At 46.9% G+C, this 25,344-nt stretch overlaps 1 protein-coding gene across 1 annotated transcript; it reads left to right on the top strand.

Annotated features, from left to right (window-relative positions):
- Nucleotides 1-7,435: 7,435 nt before the first annotated feature.
- On the top strand, nucleotides 7,436-14,162 carry NEFL (neurofilament light chain). The gene is made up of 4 exons (XM_007065496.3): nucleotides 7,436-8,643; nucleotides 10,649-10,773; nucleotides 11,921-12,246; nucleotides 13,593-14,162. Exons 1-4 carry the CDS (start codon nucleotides 7,573-7,575, stop codon nucleotides 13,763-13,765), a joined length of 1,695 nt encoding a protein of 564 aa, XP_007065558.2. The 5' UTR covers nucleotides 7,436-7,572; the 3' UTR covers nucleotides 13,766-14,162.
- The last annotated feature ends 11,182 nt before the right edge of the window (nucleotides 14,163-25,344 follow it).

Raw genomic sequence — 25,344 nt, 5'->3', positions numbered from 1 at the left:
TTCTTCAAGTGACAAAACCTTGAGATGGGGAAGATCATCCACAGGGAAATGAGATGCTTCATATCCAAAAGCCAGATCCTTAGCCGGTGTAAACTAGCATAGCTCGTCTATAGCACAGTGCCAATTCATAGCAGCTGAGGATCTGGCCTTCAGAATCTGAAACTTGCACCTGTATTTCTAACTTAGACAAAAGATCCATTGACTGCCTGAATAAGGAATGAGTGAGCTCTTCAAAAGTGGTCTCAGGATAGGCTCGTTTTGTGGTACTCTCATCATCTAGAGTGCCTCACTCTTGGCAAGCCAGGGTAGTTTGAGCTCATCTAGAATCGGTTGTTCTTTGTGTTTAGGTTTAATTGCTTGAAGCAGACAAAACCAGAACATCCATTTAATTGATTTCTGGGCTAAAACCTAACCCCTTGAAGCTGCAAGGAGGGATTTGCCATCTGATTGTGTGCCCTGGTTTTGCATCTTGATCCAAAAAGTAAACAGAACTAATGACATCTAATTAAGCACTCAGTGGTGGAGTTTAGATGAAAGAAGCTGCTGGATGCTTCCACTTGCTCTTGTAATCACGTGGCAGAACAAACTCAGAATGGAGAAATTATGTTATTGTGTTGAATATGGAATTGGAGTTACTTCCATAGAATTCAGAACGAGCCCGGACTTTGGATTCTTTCCCTGGAAGTTTAATTTGGATGGAACTGGGAGACCTATGATTAATTAATACAGCAAGGGTGCAGCCTTAGGTTTTTGCTTCAGCATATGTAAATGAAACAATTGCTAAACTGCTGGCTGACTCAGCAAATCTCTTTTGACCACATTCATGTTTTTTTCATGCAAGTACTAAAAATGCAGACATCTTTTCAGGAGAGGCAACAGGAGCCCTTACATGCTAATTGATAGACAATCCTCTGTTCACTATCACATTTAGGTTGTTTTTTATTTATAGTAAAACAGCAGGGCCTAGACTATACTCATCAAACTGGAAACAAAATAGCAGTAGGACACAGGTAGGTAGAAAAATCTGAGCCAGCGTTACCCTAAATACTTATGAGCTTCCAAGGGATGATGGCTTAAATGGAGACTTTTATTTGCTCTGTTCTCTTCCTAGTTCACAATGTCCCCACTGAGCCACACAGAAGCCCAACACCGCAGCTGGTATGCAGAGGTTTCTATAGGGTCCAGGGCTGGCCTTACGGATGGGTGATGTAGGCGACCTCCCAGGGGACTGTGGTCAAGAGGCTAGGAGTGGGGTGGGCCTGGGGTGCAAGGCCGCAGAAGGGCTCTCGAGTCAATGGGGTGGGGGAGGGAAGAAGCAGCGGAGGCCAGGGCGATGGGGGAAATGGGTGTGGATCCTGGGGAGGCAGCGGGGGCCAAAATACAAGTTCGCCCAGGGTGCCATTTTCCCTACGGCGGGCCCTGATAGGGTCTGGGAGCTGGGGACACTACAGCTCTTTCTTCTTGCCACAAGTTGTTGACCCAAAAGAATGGGGTTTGCACGCTTTTCATCCCCACCCTGGGACTACTTGAAAGTGTTAGAGCTCCAGTTTTTTAATACTATATAAGGACCAGTTATTACTATTACGAATCCTATTTTCCTCAGGTTTGAAACTCAGATATTATTAAAATAATAAAACAATACTAGAAAACTTGAGGGTCAGCTCTCCAGTGACTGTAAATCAGTGTAGAACCACTGAAATCACTGGAGTTATGCCAATCTACACCAGCTGAGAATCTGGCCCATAATAACTTGATCCAAAGCCCACTGAAGTCCGTGAGAGTCTTTCCATTGGCTGGGATTTAGATCAGGTCCATGCAGCACACTAGAATGTAAGAATGGCCCTACTGGGTCACACCAATTGTCTATCTAGCCCAGTATCCTGTCTTCCAACAGGGGCCTGTGTCAGATGCTTCAGAGGAAAGGAACAGAACACTTATTGAGTGATCCAACCACTGTCATCCAGTCCTAGCTTCTGTCAACCAGAAGCCTAGGGACACCCAAAGCAGGTGGTAAACAAAGTACTCACTTGAAAGAAACATGAATGTGGTCAATAGTGATGTGCTGAGTCAGGCAGCGGTTTAGCAATTGTCCCATCTGCATCCCCCCACCCTCCCCGCAAGGTCTTTGCAAACTACACAAGCCACACAGGCAGGAAGCACATCCCTATTCAGTGATGTGCAGCCATCTCCACTGCATAACTGAGACTTAGCAAAAATCCTGAATTATTTTTATTTACTTTGGCTGCCCACTGCATAGGTTAGTTCTAGCGTTCACGGTCCTTTTCCTAATCTAATGGCCAAAATAATTTTCTTGGTTCAAAGTGAAACTTTGCAGGAACATAGGGCCATACGTAAAACATTCCTAGCGAGAGTAAACTGGCATAATTCCAGTGACAGCAAAGGGGCTATGCTGATTTACACCAGTTGAGCAACAGGCCCTTCATTTACTTCGCAGGACCTAGTTTTCAGGCTGTATCTACTGTATCACTAACATATTTCAATAGCTGTAATGGTTCGATTGGCAACATATTGTACACAAAGGAACTGCAGTATCAGGGTAGGTCTGCACCGCAATTAGACTCCCGTGGCTCGCTCGGCTCAGCTGACTTGGGCTGTATAATTGCTGTGTTGACTTTGTAGCATTTTAAATGTAAACACAGCCTCTGAGACCACCCCAAGGTAATGGGAAAACAATCCTGATCCATCTTTATTAGAAGATAACGGCATGAAGCAAATCATTTTTGCCAGTCCTTTGTGGGGTCAGTGCCTAGAGGCTACTGTGGCGGGTGCTCTCTAAATATATTAGATATATCTATTTCACGGGTGTTATACCAATAGAGAGCGATCATTTCTCTTCCTTTGTGAAGCAATTAAGCATGTTCAGTGTCTGCTGCTAATAAATGTGGATCAAATCCTGCCATTTTATTTAGCCTTTACTCAGACAAAGCTTTCATTGAACAGCTATTTTTGCCATTAAAAGAACCTCTTCTGATCCAGAGAACCGTCATATGATTGTATTCAAGCAACCTATGAAACTTGCACTGCCTGCTTTTATTCTTTCAATATCTTCCTCTCTTACACTTAGTGCACAGCGGTCACGGCATAAAGGTTATTTTGTTTTAACTAACCAACAGCAAATCCTTCAGAACAGATTAGGGGAAAGTATTTAATGCAAATCAGTTGTCCAGTTGCTTTAATATACCTGTGGAGTTCTTCTCAGCCTGGTGCTGCAAGTCTGTCTGACTAGCTATATTAATTTACCCTTGACTCAAACAGGCTGACCAAGCAAATTTCATGGGGCACAAAAACAGAGATGTTCAGATAGATACTGGTGTGTGTGTGTTGGTGTATTTCATTGCATCAGGCAACAAGCAATCCTAACCCACATAACTGGCTGGTTTAGAAAAGGAAAACACAAATATTACAGAAGAGAAATGGTGGAAAGGCAGGTAAAGATAGAGTTAAACTGCAAGCGTGTTAGATGAATTATGATAAAGGCAAATTAAGCTGCAGAATAGCTTAATCAGATTTACATGCACCTGTATGCTAGGATTTTCAAAAGCTAATAGAAGAGTTAGATACCCAATTCTCATTGAAATCCAAATGGGATTGGGCACCTAACTCCATTAGGCTCAGACCCTTTCCATAATATGTGTGTATATATAATATATATATATATATATATATATATATATATATATATATATACACTTTGAATTAGGTATATTCTCATTATATGACTAAAATCCCCTTGTATTACTGCAGTGTCATATTTCAGAGTAACAGCCCTGTTAGTCTGTATTCGCAAAAAGAAAAGGAGTACTTGTGGCACCTTAGAGACTAACCAATTTATTTGAGCATAAGCTTTCGTGAGCTACAGCTCACTTCATCAGATGTAGCTCACGAAAGTTTATGCTCAAATAAATTGGTTAGTCTCTAACGTGCCACAAGTACTCCTTTTCTTTTTGCAGTGTCATAGGAGGTTGACCTATGTGGGAGGGGGGAATATGCGAAGTGAGCTGGTGGGTTGGGAGGGAACCCAAGAGCCAGTGGGGTGGGCTCACAAGTACTGATGAGCGGTAAGAAGAAAAAGATAGGGTGAGGTGAAAGTAGGTAATGGGGAGATTCCAGGAGACGATGGGGTGGATTTGGGTGAAAGGACTTAATTGAAAAACCAGCCACTGATGGAGGAGAAAATTTAATTGGGGGAAAGGGTTGGAATGGAATGAGACTGGGTGAAAGAATTGATGGGATGAGAGTAGAAGAGGGTGGGGACAAGGAAGGTGCTGTGGGGGGGATTAGGACAAGGGGGGCGATGGAAGATGCTATGGGGGGATGGGGACAAGGAGGGGCAATGGAAGATGCTGTGGGAGGATGGGGATAAGAGGGGGGCGATGGATGATGCTGTGGGAGGACGGGGAGGAGGGGGGCGAGGGAAGATGCTGTGGGGGGACAGGGACAAGGGGGCAATGGACGATGCTGTGGGAGGACGGAGACGAGGGGGGCAATGGAAGATGCTGTGCAGGGACGGGGACGAGGGGGGGCAATGGAAGATGCTGTGGGGGGACGGGCACAAGGGGGGCAAAGGAAGATGCTGTGGGAGGACAGGGACAAGGGGGGCAATGGAAGATGCTGTGGGGGGACGGGGACGAGGGAAGATGCTGTCGGGGGACGGGGACGAGGGGGGCGAGGGAAGATGCTGTGGGGGGACGAGGGGGGTGATGGAAGATGCTGTGGGGGGACGGGGACAAGGGGGGCGATGGAAGATGCTGTGGGGGGACGAGGACAACGGGGACAATAGAAGATGCCATGGGGGGACGGAGATGAGGGGGGCGATGGAAGATGCCGTGGGGGGACGGGGACGAGGGGGGCGAGGGAAGATGCCGTGGGGGGATGGGGACGAGGGAAGATGCCGTGGATGGACGGGGCCGAGGGGGGCGAGGGAAGATGCCGCAGGGGGACGGGGACGAGAGCGGCGATAGAAGATGCCGTGGGGGGACGGGCACAAGGGGGGTGAGGGAAGATACCACGGGGGGACAGGGACGAGGGAAGATGCCGTGGGTGGACGGGGATGAGGAGGGCGAGGGAAGATGCCGTGGGGGGACGGGGACGAGGGGGGCGAGGGAAGATGCCGTGGGGGGACGGGGACGAGGGGGGCGAGGGAAGACGCCGCGGGGGGACGGGGACGAGGGGGGGGATGGATGATGCCGTGGGGGGACGAGGGGGGGGGAGGGAAGATGCTGTGGGGGGACGAGGGGGGCGAGGGAAGACGCCGCGGGGGGACGGGGATGAGGGAAGATGCCGTGGGGGGACGGGGACGAGGGGGGCGAGGGAAGGTGCCGTGGGGGGACGGGGAGGAGGGGGGCGAGGGAAGACGCCGCGGGGGGCCGGGGAAGAGGGGGGCGAGGGAAGATGCCGCGGGGGGACGGGGACAAGGGAAGATGCCGTGGGGGGCCGGGGAGGAGGGGGGCGAGGGAAGATGCTGTGGGGGGCCGGGGAGGAGGGGGGCGAGGGAAGATGCTGTGGGGGGCCGGGGAGGAGGGGGGCGAGGGAAGATGCCGCGGCGGGACGGGGGCGAGGGAAGATGCCGTGGGGAGACGGGGAGGAGGGGGGCGAGGGAAGATGCCGCGGGGGGACGGGGGCGAGGGAAGATGCCGTGGGGGGACGGGGAGGAGGGGGGCGAGGGAAGATGCCGTGGGGGGACGGGGACGAAGGAAGATGCCGTGGGGGGACGGGGAGGAGGGGGGCGAGGGAAGATGCCGTGGGGGGACGGGGAGGAGGGGGGCGAGGGAAGATGCTGTGGGGGGACGGGGAGGAGGGGGGCGAGGGAAGACGCCGCGGGGGGACGGGGAGGAGGGGGGCGAGGGAAGACGCCGCGGGGGGACAGGGGCGAGGGAAGATGCCGTGGGGGGACGGGGAGGAGGGGGGCGAGGGAAGATGCCGTGGGGGGACGGGGAGGAGTGGGGCGAGGGAAGATGCCGTGGGGGGACGGGGACGAGGGAAGATGCCGTGGGGGGACGGGGAGGAGGGGGGCGAGGGAAGATGCCGTGGGGGGACGGGGAGGAGGGGGGCGAGGGAAGACGCCGCGGGGGGACGGGGGCGAGGGAAGATGCCGTGGGGGGACGGGGAGGAGGGGGGCGAGGGAAGACGCCGCGGGGGGACGGGGGCGAGGGAAGATGCTGTGGGGGGCCGGGGAGGAGGGGGGCGAGGGAAGACGCCGCGGGGGGACGGGGAGGAGGGGGGCGAGGGAAGGTGCCGTGGGGGGACGGGGAGGAGGGGGGCGAGGGAAGAGGCCGCGGGGGGACGGGGGCGAGGGGGGCGAGGGAAGGTGCCGTGGGGGGACGGGGAGGAGGGGGGCGAGGGAAGATGCCGCGGGGGGACGGGGACGAGGGAAGATGCCGTGGGGGGACGGGGACGAGGGGGGCGAGGGAAGGTGCCGTGGGGGGCCGGGGAGGAGGGGGGCGAGGGAAGATGCCGCGGGGGGACGGGGAGGAGGGGGGCGAGGGAAGATGCCGTGGGGGGACGGGGAGGAGGGAGGCGAGGGAAGATGCCGCGGGGGGACGGGGGCGAGGGAAGATGCTGTGGGGGGACGGGGATGAGGGGGGCGAGGGAAGACGCCGCGGGGGGCCGGGGAGGACGGGGACGAGGGAAGATGCTGTGGGGGGCCGGGGAGGAGGGGGGCGAGGGAAGATGCTGTGGGGGGACGGGGAGGAGGGGGGCGAGGGAAGATGCCGCGGGGGGCCGGGGAGGAGGGGGGCGAGGGAAGATGCTGTGGGGGGACGGGGAGGAGGGGGGCGAGGGAAGATGCCGCGGGGGGCCGGGGAGGAGGGGGGCGAGGGAAGATGCTGTGGGGGGACGGGGAGGAGGGGGGCGAGGGAAGATGCCGTGGGGGGACGGGGAGGAGGGGGGCGAGGGAAGATGCCGTGGGGGGACGGGGAGGAGGGGGGCGAGGGAAGACGCCGCGGGGGGACGGGGGCGAGGGAAGATGCCGTGGGGGGACGGGGAGGAGGGGGGCGAGGGAAGATGCCGCGGGGGGACGGGGAGGAGGGGGGCGAGGGAAGATGCCGCGGGGGGACGGGGAGGAGGGGGGCGAGGGAAGATGCTGTGGGGGGCCGGGGAGGAGGGGGGCGAGGGAAGATGCTGTGGGGGGACGGGGAGGAGGGAGGCGAGGGAAGATGCCGCGGGGGGACGGGGGCGAGGGAAGATGCCGTGGGGGGACGGGGAGGAGGGGGGCGAGGGAAGATGCTGTGGGGGGACGGGGAGGAGGGGGGCGAGGGAAGATGCCGTGGGGGGACGGGGAGGAGGGGGGCGAGGGAAGATGCCGCGGGGGGACGGGGGCGAGGGAAGACGCCGCGGGGGGCCGGGCTGCAGCGGGCTGAGAGTCACTCCCGACGGCGGGAGGCGACCCGAGGCGGGGCCGGCCCCTCCCCGTGGCGCAGCGCGCTCCCCGCTCCTGGCACCGGGGCGGCCGCCTCAGCGCCCCCTTGCGCGGGTATAAATAGGGGCGGGCGGCCGGCGGCCGGGCGCAGAGCAGCCCCGTCTCCTCCTCCTGCTCCTGCGGCGGCCGGCGCCATGAGCTCCTTCGGCTACGACCCCTTCTTCCCCGCCTACAAGCGGCGCTACGCCGAGAGCCCCCGGCTGCACATGGCCGCGGTGCGCAGCAGCAGCAGCGGCAGCAGCGGCGGCGGCTACGGCGTGTCCCGCTCCCCCTACTCCAGCCTCTCGGCGCCGGCCTCCTCCGTCTCGGTGCGCCGCAGCTACGCCGCCTCCTCGGCCTCGGGCTGCCTGCTGCCCTCGGCCGAGAGCTTCGACCTGAGCCAGGTGGCGGCCATGAGCAGCGACCTCAAGTCGCTCCGCAGCCAGGAGAAGGCGCAGCTGCAGGACCTCAACGACCGCTTCGCCAGCTTCATCGAGCGGGTGCACGAGCTGGAGCAGCAGAACAAGGTGCTGGAGGCCGAGCTGCTGGTGCTGCGGCAGAAGCACGCCGAGCCCTCCCGCTTCCGCGCCCTCTACGAGCAGGAGATCCGCGAGCTGCGCCTGGCGGCCGAGGAGGCCGGCGGCGAGAAGCAGGCGCTGCAGGGCGAGCGGGAGAGCCTGGAGGAGACGCTGCGCGGGCTGCAGGCGCGCTACGAGGAGGAGATCCTGAGCCGGGAGGAGGCCGAGGGCCGGCTGCTGGAGGCGCGCAAAGGGGCGGACGAGGCGGCGCTGGCCCGGGCCGAGCTGGAGAAGCGCGTCGACAGCCTGCTGGACGAGCTGGCCTTCCTCAAGAAGGTGCACGAGGAGGAGCTGGCCGAGCTGCAGGCGCAGATCCAGTACGCGCACCTCTCGGTGGAGATGGACGTGGCGGCCAAGCCGGACCTCTCGGCCGCGCTGCGCGACATCCGGGCGCAGTACGAGAAGCTGGCGGCCCGCAACATGCAGAACGCCGAGGAGTGGTTCCGCAGCCGCTTCACCGTGCTCACCGAGAGCGCCGCCAAGAACACGGACGCCGTGCGGGCCGCCAAGGACGAGATCTCCGAGAGCCGCCGCCTGCTCAAGGCCAAGACGCTGGAGATCGAGGCCACCCGCGGCATGAACGAGGCGATGGAGCGGCAGCTGCAGGAGCTGGAGGAGAAGCAGAACGACGACATCTCCGCCATGCAGGTGAGCCGCCCTCCCCGCCCTCCCCGCCCCGCGCGGCATCGCCTCCCCGGGACGCGGGCGGGCGGGGATCCGGTCACTCGGGCGGGCAGCGGGGGAACGCACCGGGCAGCATCCCCTGCAGGAGCTGTCCAGCTCCCCCAGCGCCCAGACGGGTAACTTCAGGCACCATCCCCAGCGCCCGCCCAGGGAGCTGCCCAGCACCGTGGGGTATCACTAGCACTAACCCAGGGAGCTGTCCAGCACCTAGGTCAGTAATGAAGGCAGTAACCCCAGCATCTGTCCAGGCACTGTGCAGAAATCCCCATCATCTACACCCGGATCCAAAGCCCATTGAAGTCAGTGGGAATACACTAATTCTCTTGCGTAAGCTTTGGATCAGTCCCTACTCAGGGAATTGAACCCTGCAGTCTTCTGGGCAGGTAAGAGCTCTCCCCCTGCAGGGACCCCCAGAACATAGGCTGTGCTTCTTTGCAATTAAAAGCAAAATGTCCGTGGTGCTTGTATCCTCAGCTTTTGGAGAAAGTAACAAAAAAGGTTTGCATTAAGCAGGATGTATATTAATTACAGGAATAGTTTTTAAAGGGTTAAGTTAAAAGCCAATTCCGGTTAAATAAGCAGAACTCCGCAATAAGAGTCGGATCTAAAAAGGTGTCATTAGTTATGATGAATGTTTTGCAATGCTTATAACAGAGTGCAGTTAAATGAGCTGCATTACTTACAATGGTGTTTAACACAGTGCTAATTACATGACTACAATTAAAAACACTCATAGTTATGATCACTTTGATAAATGTTGGCGTACAGTTCTATTAACAGGATTAAAATTCATTGGGTTGAGATATTTATGAATTGTATATTGTCGTTAATGAATAAAATCGGAATGGGTGGCATTAGTTCTAATGCGTGCTCGGTGATATTAATTACATGGATACATTTTTAAAGGATTTAATTGATCCTTTAATGAAAAAATAATGTAATTAATTAAGAAGATAATGCTAGAAAATGCAAAAGGAGTAAAGAATAAAAGATTAAGAAAAAATGAAGGGAGTATGTATTTAAAAAATACAAAAATTTCAGGAATAATTTAGTCCTTGAATCACTTATTACTGTATGTAAAATCTTGTGGCCCTTACTCAGGCAAAACTCTTCATCAGCACCTGTCAGGAATAGTCTAGTTATTACATAGTTCTGTCTTGAGTGCAGGGGACTGGATTAGATGACCTATTGCGGTCCCTTCCAATCCTACACTTCTATGATCCTGTGATTAAAGGCATTTGGAAGTTATGCCATAGTAAGAAGTACAGGATTATATCATTAAAACAAAATGTGATTCAAGAGGGTCATTCTCTCCTTTAGTAACCACCATATTAGGAACTAACTAGTTTGAAGTAGCAAAGAATCCCTCACTTCTTTGATGGAAATGGAGTAGATAAACACATCTTCAAATACAGGTAGTGGGCACAAAATGTAATGGGCCAGATCTTTAGCTGGTGCAAATCGATGTAGCTCCACTGAGGAACTATGCCAGTAGATACCATCTAAGGATCTGGCCCATTGTGTTTATTGGCAGGAAGTTCCATGAATTAAAGAAAAATGACATTAGGCTAACACGTAAAATAGTATTTGTTGAACTGGTGTAGCTTTACAACATAACTTGCTTTCTGTCCTCAAATGAGCACCTCTTCTTTAAAAAATAGTGGGGACTAAAATACATTTTGGCAACTGTTTGTGAGAAACAGGGAAAATCAAAACCACATTGGATCTTAAAAATATTAAATGAAATGGAATCAAGTATGCTAGACATGGAAAAACCCTGTCAGATGATGCGGCATTTAATGTGAGTTTCAACCTTCTATTTGAAGCCAGTCTTGGGTCCATGAAATACATTCCCTTGCTGCAACAGGATTGCATTTAATTGGATTGTAGCATTATTTTCCAAGCCGTCACTGCAGTACATAAGAGGAACAAAAGATTTTACGTTTCTGAATATTCTTATTCCCAACAGGACACCATTAATAAATTAGAAAATGAACTGAGAACCACAAAGAGTGAGATGGCCCGTTATTTGAAAGAATATCAAGATCTTCTCAATGTGAAAATGGCTCTGGATATTGAAATTGCAGCATACAGGTATGCCGGAGAAAGTGTTAAGTGAATCAGAAATTTTCTCTTGCAGCTGGAGAAATTCCATTTTATTTTTCATGCCTCTCGCTAGCTTCAGGCCCTTTATATAATCAGCTCTAATATTTGGCAAGAATTATAGCTGCTGACTGCGTTAGCTTTCCATAGACTAATAGGTATCTGAAATAGATAGGAACTATTAGGTCATTTTCTGCACTCTCTTGTCACTATAGAAAACATTGCTGCACGTTTCCTATAGAATTCTATTTTATTCTTCAGTGTTTTTATTAACTAGCCCCTTAAACCACTCACAGAAAAAAAGCCAACCAAAGATGATTTGAAGGTGAAGTGTTTGCTTCAGGACAAAATCTTCACTATATAATAAACCTTCCATGCTTAGATTTGTTGAATACAAAAAAGTTTATTAAAACCAGCAAAGCCTAATTAAAATAATAAATACAAAGGTTGGGATTATCAGCAGTGCCTAAGTGAGTTCGGAGCACAACTCCCACTAAAAGTTACTTAGGTGCTTTTAAAATCTCAGCTAATGTTTGGGAGCAAACTTACTGCTACGTCACTGTTTTATGCTTGACCCAAGGCATTAATGGAAACTGCAAACCTCAAGTTAAAATTATGTTGCCTGCCTGCGTCTGAGTGTAGAGGCAGGGGACTATTTTTTCGGTATAAAACTGCTTGGTATATTTATTAAACTGGGACTCCTTGGAACAAAGGAGGAGGTCAAATGGTTGGGTGTCCCTACTCTGTGCAGTCCTACAGTGTAACAGAATACAACTATCTTCCACTGTTGTCGTAGCGATGTTATTTTCGTGCTGTTTTTCATTAGTTCCCTTTCAAAGGGATCTTTACATCCAGCGATGCACATTGATGCCTAATTTTTACCTTCGGTAACTTATTTTGATAAAGTGCCATCCTGTCTTTTTGGATCAATGTATAATTGCCAGACAGTTGGTTATTGTAGAATAATGGTATTTGTTACTAAAAGTGTATAAGATGATAACCTTTTGGGGGGCAGGGACCATCTTTTTGTTCTGTGTTTGTACAGCCTCCAGCACAATGTGGCCCTGGCCCATGAATGGGGCTTCTAGGCACGACTGCAGGACAAACAATACATAATTGTTTCTTTTTCCTCCTCTAGAAAACTGTTGGAAGGTGAGGAGACACGGCTTAGTTTCACTGGTGTTGGAAGCATAACCAGTGGCTACACTCAGAGTGCCCCAGTCTTTGGCAGGTCTGCCTACAGCGGTTTACAGACCAGCTCCTATCTGATGTCAACCCGTTCCTTCCCTGCTTACTACTCCAGTCACGTTCAGGAAGAACAGATAGAAGTAGAGGAGACTATTGAGGCAGCAAAAATGGAAGTGGCCAAAGCAGCACCCCCTTCAGAAGGAGAAGGTGAGGAGGAGGAGAAGGAGGAGGCTGAGGAAGAGGAGGGAGGAGAAGAAGCTGAAGAAGAGGAAGAAGGTACATTTGGTTCCTTTCAAAGCATGCTATTCCTGAATTCACCTATGCTCATATATGAGGCCTCAATCTGCAAATCTTTGTTAATATAAACACTCCTAACTCAAGCGAATAGACCCATTGGCTTAAATGGGACTATTCACATAAGTAAGGAATTGCTGGATTGACCCCATGATGCATGTGTGGGAAAACCTAAGTACAATATGAAGGATGAAATCAGACAAATATTGAATGTTCAATACATTATGGGGCTGATCCTGCTCTCCTGGCAGTCAATGGGAGCTTTGCAATTGACTTTCAAAGGAAGAGCATTGGGCTGTGTTAATAGAAAGTGCTACTGGCAAATTCTCAAGCCAATAAACAATACTTAATTTACCATTTGCAGACATTCCTGAAAAGAACAGGAACATCTTGAACTAAATATTAATTCCCAGAGAACATCTTGAACCAGATCCTTGGCTGGCATAAATGAATGCGATTGAGTTCAGCGAAGCTGTGCTGATTTACATCAGCTGGGGATCTTGCCAGTTCTTTCCACTGTCCTCCTTCCACCAAAGTACTTTTTTCCCGTTACATTCTTTACTAAACTCGGAAGTTTTTAAAGAAACATTTAAAAATAATTATTCTCCGGAGCATTCTTTCCCAGTTCCTGTTGCAATTTGTTTTGTTATTCTGTGTCTTTGAACTAGAGCTCCACTGAGAAGCTTCATTCTCTTTTTGATGCTATAATCATTCTCGGGGCAACATAAACAATGGGTGGTAAAATCTTAAATGTGGGGGAAAAAATTAAACAGGCAGCTATTAATGATCTGTGATGATTAATCCTTGAGGGAGGATTTCAACTACATACATCTGAAAGCAAATTTGTTTTTATTTAAACAGTCACCTAAGATCCACTTAGTATGAAAGCTCATCTGTAACTAGATAGCGCGTTTTCTAGTGGATCACCAATGTGCTCATCCAAAGTTCGCTGAAGTCAGTGGAAAGATTCCTTTTGACTTCAGTGGGTTTTGGATCAGGGCTTAAAATGAGTTGGCAATCAGTTATGGTTTTTTTAAGGCCAGGATTTTCAAAGGAGCCTAGAGAAGTTAAACACCCAAATCCCTTTGAAATTCAATAGGGTTTAGTGCTTTTTAACTCCCTTTTTCTCTTGAAAGCCCTAGCTTAAATAAACACACCCTAAACTTAAAGTACGGTTTTTTGATGTCCCCAAACTAAGTTCATTTGTGCTCCCATTGAGGTCAGTAGAGGTTTTATCACTGACTTCAATTAAAGCAGAATCAAGACCCTGGCTCAGCAGCCACTACATGCCAGATGTGGAATTCTTTATTGCTGCTCAATTTTTAAAGGTGCCAAGGAGGAATCTGAGGAAGCCAAAGAGGGTGAAGAGGAGGAAGGAGGAGAAGAGGAAGAAGCAGAAGAAGGAGAGGAATCCCAAGAGGCTGCTGAGGAAGCTGAAGATGGGGAGAAGAAGGAAGAGGCAGCAGGAAAGGAAGAGAAAAAAGAGACAAAGAAGGATTGATTTAGACTGTGTGTCGGTTTCCCAATCAGGTCACAAAACAATCCATAAATTTACTGAGCTAAAAATGTCACACCATGTATTTAATTCAGAGACAATTTAGGTTTAAAGTTAAAGTTCTATGGTGTTTTTTCTCTATGCACAGTATAAGTATGCTTGCAGAGTACCCATTGGCTTGCTTCCAGAATATGCATGGTGTTTACTTACTTTACAGTTCAGGAGCTATGTTCAATTTGGATGATTCAAAACCTTAAAATTAAAATAAAATTAAGTCCCTTGGGAGACAAAATATGTTTAAACTAAATTCAAAATAGCTATGGAACCTTGAGTGGTAAAGTAACGAAGGCTTCAATAAAGTATGTGCAATAAAGCTAGACAATAAAGTTAAAGAACTGCATACCCAGTTTTCTCATAGTGTGTGTGTCATATGTTACCAAATACATCTGGAAATGTCTGATAAAATTATACACATGAGAACAAAGTACTAATGTTCCAGTCCTATATAGGTGGACATGTAATACTGGTAAATATTTCTTTTCAGCTGGTGCTTTTGGGGACGTAAACACGGAGTTACCATTCACAAATTCTTCATGTGTCTGGAACATAATCTGTATTGAACAGTCTAAGTAGCAAAGGAAATAATGGGGACGGGGAGCGATTTATAAGCCCCCTCCAAGCTGCAAAGTGTAGCACATGGACAGACTGCCAGGTCTAGGCAGAGCCCCACTGAAGAAATAGTGATTCCATACAGCCACAGCAGTCTGAGTATATGCTCTCAGTTGCATGATTTAAAGCCATAGTCACTACACTTCTGGAAAGGTTTTACATTGCAGCTTGGGAGTTGCATTGCACACATACTGGCATAAGGGACAGGTTTAGTTCAACTCCAGTGTGAGAGAATCCAATGTGGACAGAAAGGGGAAAATATATATATTAGCATATTCTAACACAAACACAGTTCTCAGAGGGCGTCATTTGGAATTCACTCAGGTCCTTTATGCTTTACAACCTGATCCAAAGCCCACTGAAGTCAATGGAAATTCACTTCAGGGGGCTTTGGATCAGGTCCTTAATAAAAATGATCAAAGCTGTGTTGCATTATGAGAAACTCAAGGGGAATGACAGCAAACATTTATATCTTTCTACTTGAATGTGACCTGCTTTCCCATAGAGCTTTCACTAAGTTATCTTCGTACCTTCCCCCCAGGAGTCTTCCTTTCTACTGCAAATCAGCCAATGACTTTCAGCTTCCAAAGATCAGCCTAAAATTGCACGAAATAGGATCACAGAGTAGACAAAAAATGAGAGCAACTAGAAAGGGAAGAGCGAGGCAAAACAAGACAGCAACTCTCAAAACAAGATAAGTATCTCATATCTTGTTCTGAGCATATTTATTTTCAGTGAATATAAATGAGCCAGCATGGGAGCTAGTGTATAAGGACACAGGATGAAATTCTGCCCCTATGCAGAGGACCAGCACAAGACTTACGCAACATTTAAGTCCCACTTAGGTAAATTACCAAGTGAAGCTAAACCAATTTAAGCAAAGATTACACTGGGGCTGGAGCACATGATTTACGAGGAGAGGCTGAGGAAACTGGGATTATTTAGTCTGCAGAAGAAAAGGATGAGGGGGGATTTGATAGCTGCTTTCAGGGGGTTCTAAAGAGGATGGATCTAGACTGTTCTCTGTGGTACCAGATGACAGAACGAGGAGCAATGGTCTCAAGTTGCAGTGCGGGAGGTTTAGGTTGGATATTAGGAAAAACTATTTCACTAGGAGGGTGGTGAAGCACTGGAATGGGTTACCTCGGGCGGTGGTGGAATCACCTTCCTTAGAGGTTTTTACAACCCGGCTTGGCAAAGCCCTGGCTGGGATGATTTCATTGGGGATTGGTCCTGCTTTGAGCAGGGGGTTGGACTAGATGACCTCCGGAGGTCCCTTCCAACCCTGATATTCTATGATTCTACACCAATTTAAATGTGTCTACATCAAGGGTTTGCACAGGTTTAGCTAAATCCATTTAAAACTGATCTAAGAGTTAAACCAAAGCAAGTTTTCTAATGTACAGCCCTCCTAAGAGACGGGATGAAATGAGCCATAGATAACACCTTTTAAGTAATAGGTTATTATTTCCCCTCACTCTGCCTACTAAACCATTCAAGAGATAGAGGGTGTATTTCATTCTTCAAAGAGTTTTCAAGTGTTTTTTCCCAAGGCGTCTCTCTATGTGATGATGAGAAAAGAGCTCTGAAGAGGCGATTGTGTGGTGCCAGCCTTTAAAAAGATTTCTCTCTCCCCAAACTCCCAGGAAACAGTGGAAAAGAGACTAAAGCCAGGTCTACAGTAGGAAATTAGAGTGATATAACTATGTCGCTCAGGGGTGTGAAAATCCACATCCCTGAGCGACAGTTAAATCAACCCAGTGTAGACAGCCCTAGGTCAATGGGAGAATTCTCCTGTCAGCCTAGCTACTGCCTCTTGTGGAGGTGGATTCCCTATGGAGATGGGAGAACCTCTCCTGTTGGTGTAGATAGTGTCTTCACAGAAGTGATGCAGCCATGCCGCTGTGCCTCTGTAGTGGTTTATGTGTAGACAAGCCATAAGGGAGTTTAGCAAGAAGGCATTCAGGAAACGCAACCTTGTCCTCGCACAGAGATAACAAAAGTAAGGTGTAATTTTTTAAGGGTGAGAGCAATTAAACAGTGGAACAATTTATCAAGAGTCATGGGGGATTCTCTATCAAGGACCATTTTTAAATCAAGATTGGATGTTTTTCTTCAAGATCTGCTGTGGGAATTATTCTGGGCAAGCTCTATGGCCTGTGCTGTACAGGAGGTCAGACTAAATGATCATAATGATCCCTTCTGGCTTTGGAATCTGTGATAACTGGAGTGACTGCTGGTTCTGGGCAAGGAATCCTAACGGCACTGTCAAAGCTCGTTTTTTCTAATTCTACTTACATTCGGTAATGCTTGTGAAGCTAGACAACTCAGAATGCTTTTGTTTTTCAACATCTTTCTTGATGGGAGAGTTTCGTTCCAAACTTGGCCAATTCTGCTAACCACGATCAAAAATTTACACTGTTAAACTCTTGCTGTTTTAAACATATTTTCTCTCCCTTTCCAGTGAAGCAAAACCAACCACGCATGGCAATTATGGTAAAAAAGGATGAAGAAATCACAAGCAATGCTATTTGCCATTTGATCAGAAGGCAGGAGAAGTTCAGACTACCTGATACTTCCCGTGCCTTTTGCTAAGTGGTTTCCCTGGCCACCAAAACAGAATTTAGGTACAGCAGTGTGTTATCAGTGTGAAATAGAATATTTGAAATTTCATTTATGTGCCTTTCTTAGACAAGTCTATAATTACCACATTCGTAGGGCACCACAGTCTGATCCTACACAGGGTGAACTGACAGCAAGTGTGAAAAATTGGGACAGAGGGCGGGGGGTGTGTGTGAAATAGAAGCCTATATAAGAAAAAGCCCCAAATATCAGGACTGTCCCTATAAAATTGAGACATTTGGTCACCCTAATCCTACAGGCAGGACTCCTGTCCACCTCAGGATCAGGCCCCAGGACATTAAAACAAAACTACAAAATTAATGAACTTGCCTCCCACCTGGGGGCTTGATCCAGCAGAATGCTGAGTACCTACAATTTTCACTGACTTCAGGGGGAACTTTAGCTCCTCAGCTCCTCACAAGGTCAAATCCTCTAGGAGCATCAGCTGTTGATCCAGGTCTCGCTTATCATCTGAAGTGACGTCTCTATAGCTCTGTGCTTGCTTTGCTCACCAACAGCAGTTGGTCCAATAAAAGATATTCCCTCACCTGCCTTGTCCCTCTATTCATGTTTTTTTCTGGGATCAGCACCCTGTCCTGTTCAGGCCTGTGCATTTCTTTTGCCTCCAGGAGTTGCTTTGTTTAAAGCAGTTATTCTGCCACTTCAACTCTACCTGAAATTTGCAAATAAACAAAGATCAAAGAAGCCTGGCGAGAGTCCTGTCATCAAAGATTTCCTCTGACTGAACTTTTCTTGTAGAAGATCCCATTTATCTTCATCCCCAAGCCCTCCCTTTTGAACGCGCTACAGGCTAGTTGGAAGAAAGGTCGAAAGGTTTAAGCCAGCTCTTTAGGAAATGTGCAAGACACAGACAGGGGAATGTACTGCAGATATTTACTGGTTTCAGGGACTGCTCAGCCTTGTTTGGTTCCTGGAGTTCTGCTCTGCTGGTAAAAGGGAACAGGACAATCTGTATTTGCTGTGCGTGGGAGCTCGAACAGACCCCAGGGCGCCTAGTTATTCTGCTAGAAACACTTGTTTCATGTTTATAAACCTGGGAGCTCTTTTTGACGCAATGCAGTAAACCAGACCAGCAGAGGGGGAAACATAAGGAAACTTTTCCTCCTCTCACTTTAATCTGGGCAGCATTTTAGGGTAGTCAGTGAAGTTGCCATCCCTAGGCTCTGTCTTCATTACAAGATCTATTGTGCCCCTCCCCTCTCCCCCCAAGGCTGGGCCTGAATCTCAGGTGAGCAAAACATCTATAGGTCACAGCTGATCAGAAATGGATTCAAACCAATGATTTTTCTTATTAATCAAGTTGGTTTGGTTTCGTTTTCCAATTAGGTAGAACAAAATGCTCAAAAGCTTCAGGATGTTGCATTAGCTAAATATTTCACCATTAATTATTTGCTGCTTTCATTTATTATTTAATATTATTTTTAGCATTGTTGGGGGGGGAAGCCACAAACAAATGAAAAACAAGCTAAACCCAGGTGTTGAGTGTAATGGGCGACATACACTGGGAATGGGGACTCATTTGTATATCCTGTGAAGTACAGCTGCTAGCTTCCCAGAAAAGAAGCATATTTTTCTTCTTCTAAATTGGGTTTTAGTTCTGGAAAGTTTAGGACCTAATGGCAATGGCCAAAACAAGTCATTTTGCAAGCAGGTGTTGTAGGCATAAGGTTCCTTCCAAACAGCCCTCCCCATGAATCTCAATCCTGACCTATATTTGCTTTGCTCACCTTTTCTTATCCTTTATTTGAGCAGTGTGGTGCTTTTATGACTCTCATTAATCATCCATTAGTAATTTATTGCCTGAGCCAAAGCCCATTGAGATCATTGGTAGTCTCGTGGTAGTCTTTGAATGTATTTGTGTGTCCTAAAATTTCACACACGTATCTGCCACACATAACTTCAGATTTTTAAAATTCCTTTCACGGGGGCTTTTGGATCGATTAATGAACTTCTCTGGGGTTCCAGATTAATTAATCCCTCCAGTGATTATGCTGATTTTAAGAAGTAACTGGCACAAATAAGGCAAATGAAATAACCGTTTTGCCTCCCTGAGCTGAATTTACTCTCTCTCTTCAAACTGTGTTTGATATGAGATGTCAGCAGACAAAACCCCCTGGCAAAATTAAATATTAATTTAATCTAAAACATGCAGTATTATAAATATTTAGAAATATATGTTATTCTGTTACTTATTCTGCCTTGCGCTGCGTTTCCTGTGGGTTATTCAAACAGATCAGATGGAAACATTTACTTTGGGAAATATCCTGAATTCACTAACATGTTTTATACATCAGAGTTTACAGATAGAAAATCTACAGCTCGAAAATAATTAAAGTCTGAAATATTACTTTTTGCCTTTTGCTCAAAAGAGTGATAATACAAAACAAACTTCAACAATGGATAGGCAGCAGGTAGTCGTGACCTTTGCTTTTCATGCTCACTAGTATATTATTGTTTCTTTGTGCTTCCCTCATTGGTTTTTTTATATCTACTTATTGCCTATAGTCTACAAGCTGGTTTTGTACCAATCTAACTACAATATTTTAGAAACCAATATAGTTAACTTGGTGTAACCCCCTAGTGTGGATGCCGTTATATGGATATAAAAGTGTTTTTGTTAGTATATATTATTGTTCGCCTGATTGTAATGGGATTTACAAACAGAAGAGAGAGGAGAGCCTTCCCTTCTTACAGGTAACCCGGCTGGCCACCCCACAGCACAGCTGCCAGAACTGCCAGTCATGGAGGCATGCACCCACAGATGGGACCAATAAGGAAGATGAGCCCAGCTATAAAGCAAGGAGACAGAATGAGATGTGGAGGTAGAAAGGCTTGGGATAGTAAAGAGGTAGCAGCTACTTCCCCAAGCTAGCCTGTCTTTAAGATACTGATATGAAGATGAAGGAAGACTGCAAGTCCTGAAGTTTAATGATTGACTCATTTTAGGGTAAATTGATGGACTGAGCTAATTGGAGATGACCAGAGGGAGATCAGTTAGGAGACAGCTGGGGCTTCTCTCGAGAGACTGCCCCCAGAGCAGTTGACACTGGCACGAGGGGTGCAAAGATTGTGGGTAGGAAAGACTGTCTCCTTTGATGATAAGTTCTTTGGGGCAGGGACTGACTGTTGTATGTGTGTACAATGCTGACCACAATAGTGCTATCACAATACAAATTCACATGAGGAAATGCTGGTGTAAGTCACTTTTGTGTAATAACTCTATTTAATCCCATGTGCCTCTCTGTCCCCTAGGCTGAGAGTGGACTGTTGTGCCTTCCTGATTTTACAGAGTCTGTGGTTTCTCAGAGACCTTTATAAGGTTGAGGGTAAGGCACCAGACAAAGGACTTATTAGACCTGGTTTCCAGTGGCCTCTTGGCTGCAGACTTTCTGTGGTCCCTTGGGCAAGTCATCTAATGTCTCATTTCTCCATCTACAAAATGAGGTTAATAATGCTTCCTTTGTCTGTCTTATCTATTTAGGTTGTAAACCCTGTGGGGCAAGGACTCTCTCTCACTTTGCCTATATAGGGCCCCTAGCACAATGATGCCCTAATCTCAATTGGAGCCTCTAGGGTGCTATCCTAATATAAACAACTACCATACTAGTAATCAAAATTTGTCCATATACATATGGTATGATATAACTGTGGAAGAGGGCATGACACAAAAAATATCAGGCTAGTTTGTGACTCCAGATATACGTGTGCAAGTCCACTAGGATTGATGTCAAAATCTAACTCACTTCACGTAGTGAACATCATTAGGCTTTGATCCTGCAGAGTCTTATGCAGATCCTTAACTTGATGCACTGTGAAGGGACTCATTGACTGCAATGGAAATACTTGTCTATTTTACATATATATAGCACCTACAGATAATTCTGTTTGAACTATGGATCGTTGTTTTCTTTCTTCCTTTTTAGCTTGGCATAAGACCAAAGGACCACAGAGGGAAGCTAAATGTTCTTTTCGAAGCCAAAGAATGAATGGGAAAAATCTAAAATGCATAATGCCCACCGAGTGGTGCAAACCTTACCCAAAAATTCATCTCTTGTAACTAACCTAATCTCACTAGGAGGGTGGTGAAGCACTGGAATGGGTTACCTAAGGCGGTGGTGGAATCTCCATCCTTAGAGGTTTTTAAGGACTGGCTTGTCAAAGCCCTGGCTGGGATAGTTTAGTTGGTGTTGGCCCTGCTTTGAGCAGGGGATTGGACTAGATGACCTTCTGAGGTATCTTCCAACCCTAATATTCTATGATTCTAATGATAATGCCCAGTATTTTGACCCAGGTAGTGGTCCATCGAGCTGAACATTCCTTCATGCTTTGGAACCTACATAAGAGTTAATGGGTGCTATAATGAAGTAGCACAGATGTAACATAATCTCAGCTGGTGATAGACACAAATGAAATGTTTCATTTTTTTACACTAGAGCTGTTATTCCTGGCTTCTATCTGTTTCTTCTCAATGAGCAGGGTCGATTGAGGTAGCAGTTCAGAGCCCTCAAATCCCACCCATCTCAACGCGCATTGAGGTTAATTCACAGTTCTTGATACTGCAGAGAGTTTAGCCCATTGCAGATCCTGCTACCAAAACCTGATAGCCACTTAGATCCTGATTTCAGTGAGACATTGGCATAATGTCTCTGGACTGGGTTTCTTTGCAGGAAAATGGTCTCTGGCTGCCAGACAAATGCTAAAGAGAATTATGGGTTAAAATAAAACAAGAATAAATGTGCTGGGAAAGCCAACTGTATTTTCACAGTGGAAGACTCTGGACCTTTGAAGTGTATGTTAGACATATGGGGCCAGATTCAGAGAAGGTGTAAACTGATGCAACTCCTTTGACTTCAAGGGAGCCATGCCAATTTACACCAGCTGAAAATCTGGCTCATAATGTAAATTTAATTGCTGGCCAAAATCCACATGCATCTACCGAAGTTGAAAGAATTCCTTCAGATTTACCCTGGTGTAACTGACAGCATTGGTCCATTGTAGCTAGAGGACAGTGCTGCAGTAGACTGATGTTTGCCCTCTAGGAGTCCAGTTTAATTCCCATTAAAATCTGAGAGAGTTTTTCCATTAACTTTAATGGGAACATACAAATGTAAGAACGGCCATACTGTGTCCATGCAGCTCAGCATCCCGTCTTCCGAGAGCTGCCAATGCCAGGTTCTCCAGAGGGAATGAACAGAATGGGCAATCACTTAGTGAGCCATCCTTTGTATCCACTCCCAGTTTCTGGCAAAGAGAGGATAGGGATACTCAGGGAATTGTGTTGCATCATTGTCCATCCTAGCTAAGAGCCTCCATGAGCTTATGTAGTCCTTTTCTGAACTCTGTTATAGTTTTGGCCTTCGCAACATCCACCTGCAAAGAGTTCCACAGGTTGACAGTGTATTGTGTGAAGAAATACTTCCTTTTGTTTGTTTTAAACTTGCTCCCTATTAATTTCATCGGGTGACCCCTAGTTCTTGTGTTATGAGGAATAAATAACATTTCCTTGTTCACTTTTTCCACACCAGTCAATTTTATAGACCACGAGCATATTGCCCCCTTAGCCATCTCTTTTCCAAGCTGAAAAGTCCCAGTCTTTTTTTTTTCTTTATAGATGCCAGGGTCAGAAGGGACCATCATGATCGTCTAGTCCGACCTCCTGCTCAACGCAGGCCCCAGAATCTCACCCACCCACTCCTGCGATAGACCTCTCACCTATGTCTGGGCTATGAGTATGCTGAACAGCACTGGTTCCAGTACAGACCCTTGGGGGACACCACTATTTACCTCTTTCCATTCTGAAAACTGATCATTTATTCCTTTCCTTTGTTTCCTCTCTTTTAACCAGCTCCTGATCCATGATAGGACCTTACCTCTTATCCCATAATTGCTTACTTTCTTTAAGAGCCTTTGGTGAGGGACCTTGTCAAAGGCTTTCTGAAAGTCTAAGTACGCTATATCCACTGGATCACCCTGGGGAGTTAAATATGGCTGCATACCACTCTTCATTAATTCTGATCGACTTAACGAACAGTTCCGTGTGGTTCTGCTAGTTGGTATCTTATGCATAAAAGTGCAGTTTTATATATATGAACTGCACGAGTCTGTTCTTCATGCCACTAACATATATATATATATATACACAGAGAGAGAGATGCATCTTTTATGAATAAACTGTCTATGGAGATGCTGCCATTTAATTTGCTAATTTTTTGCTTTAATTAAACATCAGTCATCCAGCAATCTGTTGAGAAGAGATTTCATTAATGATAACAGCAGGAGAAACATTCATTATTTTGCTACACAAAGGGGTTTAGATAGGATTTCTTCACTGTGGACCTTTTACATTTACACACACATCTCCTTCCATTAAAAAACTATCTGAATTTCAATTATTGATAAAGTAAAGAATTAACACCACCACCCGCCTCACCATCCCCCCAACCCCCCCCCCCCGCAGAAGACATATGTAAATCACTGGTTTTTTATCAGTGCTACATTTAGCCCATGAAATTCAGGATGCGTCTCATTCTGAATACAGACAGATAAAAATGATTGGCAACTCTTTTCGCTGGTGGTATTGTAAGTCTTCTGTTTAACTGATATACTAAGGTAATAGGAAGCAAGTAGTATTCCTTATCTGAATTCCCATAAAAACATTAATTACACTGAATATATGATTTATCTTGTAATAGGACATATTTGGTCAGCTCCTCAGCTGAAGTAAATTCGAGGTGCTCCCCTGACTTCAATTGAACTATGATGATTTACACCAGCAGAGCATTTTTTGTATCTGTGTTTTTTTTAGATCTCTTTTTATTAAGTTTTTAATAAATCATGGACCCAATTCTCCACTGTCTTGTGCCTTGTGCAGTCATTTAGGTGCTACAGTAATACAAATAGCAATTTACATGTGTGAAAAATAGGTGTAAAATTAGAGTGGATGTGTTTTCCATTCATTTTACACAAGTCTCATTGGTCACACAAGATGGAAGGCAAAGGAGAATCAGGCCCCATTTACATTGTTCTTTTGCTCTTAATGCCTTGTTTTATTGTGTATTAAAACTTTTTTTTTCTATATAGGTTGGAATTCAGAGGGCCATTGCTCCTGTAAAGGCAAGTGGTTGACTTTAATGGAAGCAGAATGAGGCCATTGCTGAGCTCTTTTGAAAATCCCATCCTTTGTTCTCCTTTCAGTGGGATGAAATTGAGGCCTTCATTTCAGTTTTCTGTATGACTCATAGATGCTGTAATCTGAACAATCGCTAACTGGAGTTGTGTGTCTGAAATAATCTCATTAATATTTTTTTTAATGAACAGCTATTTAAAAAGTAATCAATTATATTTAATGTCAACGTTGCCTTTAGGGCAGTTTTCTGTTCCCCAAAGAGTATAATTACTCTCAACTTTTGAACTGTGTAATGGTGTTTCGCATTGACAAGGAAGAGTCTCAGATATGAGTTGGGGAGCAGATCATTTTAGGGATTTGGTCAAGGAGGCATCCACCTCTAAATTGCTGGGCTGAACCATAGCTAGAGCCAGAGCCACCAGCAGTCACTGCCTTTTGATGGGTATTTGGAGACCTTTGTGAAATGTATTGATGGTTCTCAGCCCACCTACAAATGGACAAACACCTGTATCCAAAAAGCATCACAATCCCTACTGGCTCACTTGGTGGCAGTCTCAACAAAGAGGCCAAGGACTGTATGGGCCCTAGAGACTCTCTTCCACCCCTAAGGTGGTCCCTACAGATCGGGGTACCGTGAGAACAGAGGAAGCTTAAACTACTCCTATCCATGCTTTAAAACATCAAATACTGTCCACCCTACTCACCCAAGTAGTTCTGTGAGAGTGACTCACGCAAGTAAGATTTGCAGGATGCGACCCAAACTGAGACATTCACTTTGTAGGGCTGTGAGTCTGGACCTTTTTTACAAGCTTGTGAGTTCCAATCCAACACCCATTGAATTTGATGGTAATATTCCCATTGGCTCCAATGGACATCGGATCATAGAATATCAGGGTTGGAAGAGACTTCAGGAGGTCATCTAGTCCAACCCCCTGCTCAAAGCAGGACCAATGCCCAGTTTTTGCCCCAGATTGTTAAATGTTTGTTTAAAGACGCTCCCAGTGGTTGGGAAATGCAAAGACACTTGCAAAAAGCCCAAGCACTTTGTAAACTGAAGCTAAGTTACTATTAATGCTGAATCATTTATATTTAAAAAAGTCTGGGAAGAAATTCTACTCATGAGAGAAACACCACAGAGCAAGGCATG

This window comes from Chelonia mydas, chromosome 26, assembly GCF_015237465.2.
Source record: "Chelonia mydas isolate rCheMyd1 chromosome 26, rCheMyd1.pri.v2, whole genome shotgun sequence".
Lineage (NCBI taxonomy): Eukaryota > Metazoa > Chordata > Testudines > Cheloniidae > Chelonia > Chelonia mydas.
The sequence above is the reverse complement of the archived record's forward strand: the minus strand, read 5'-3'. Positions and strand labels throughout refer to the sequence as shown.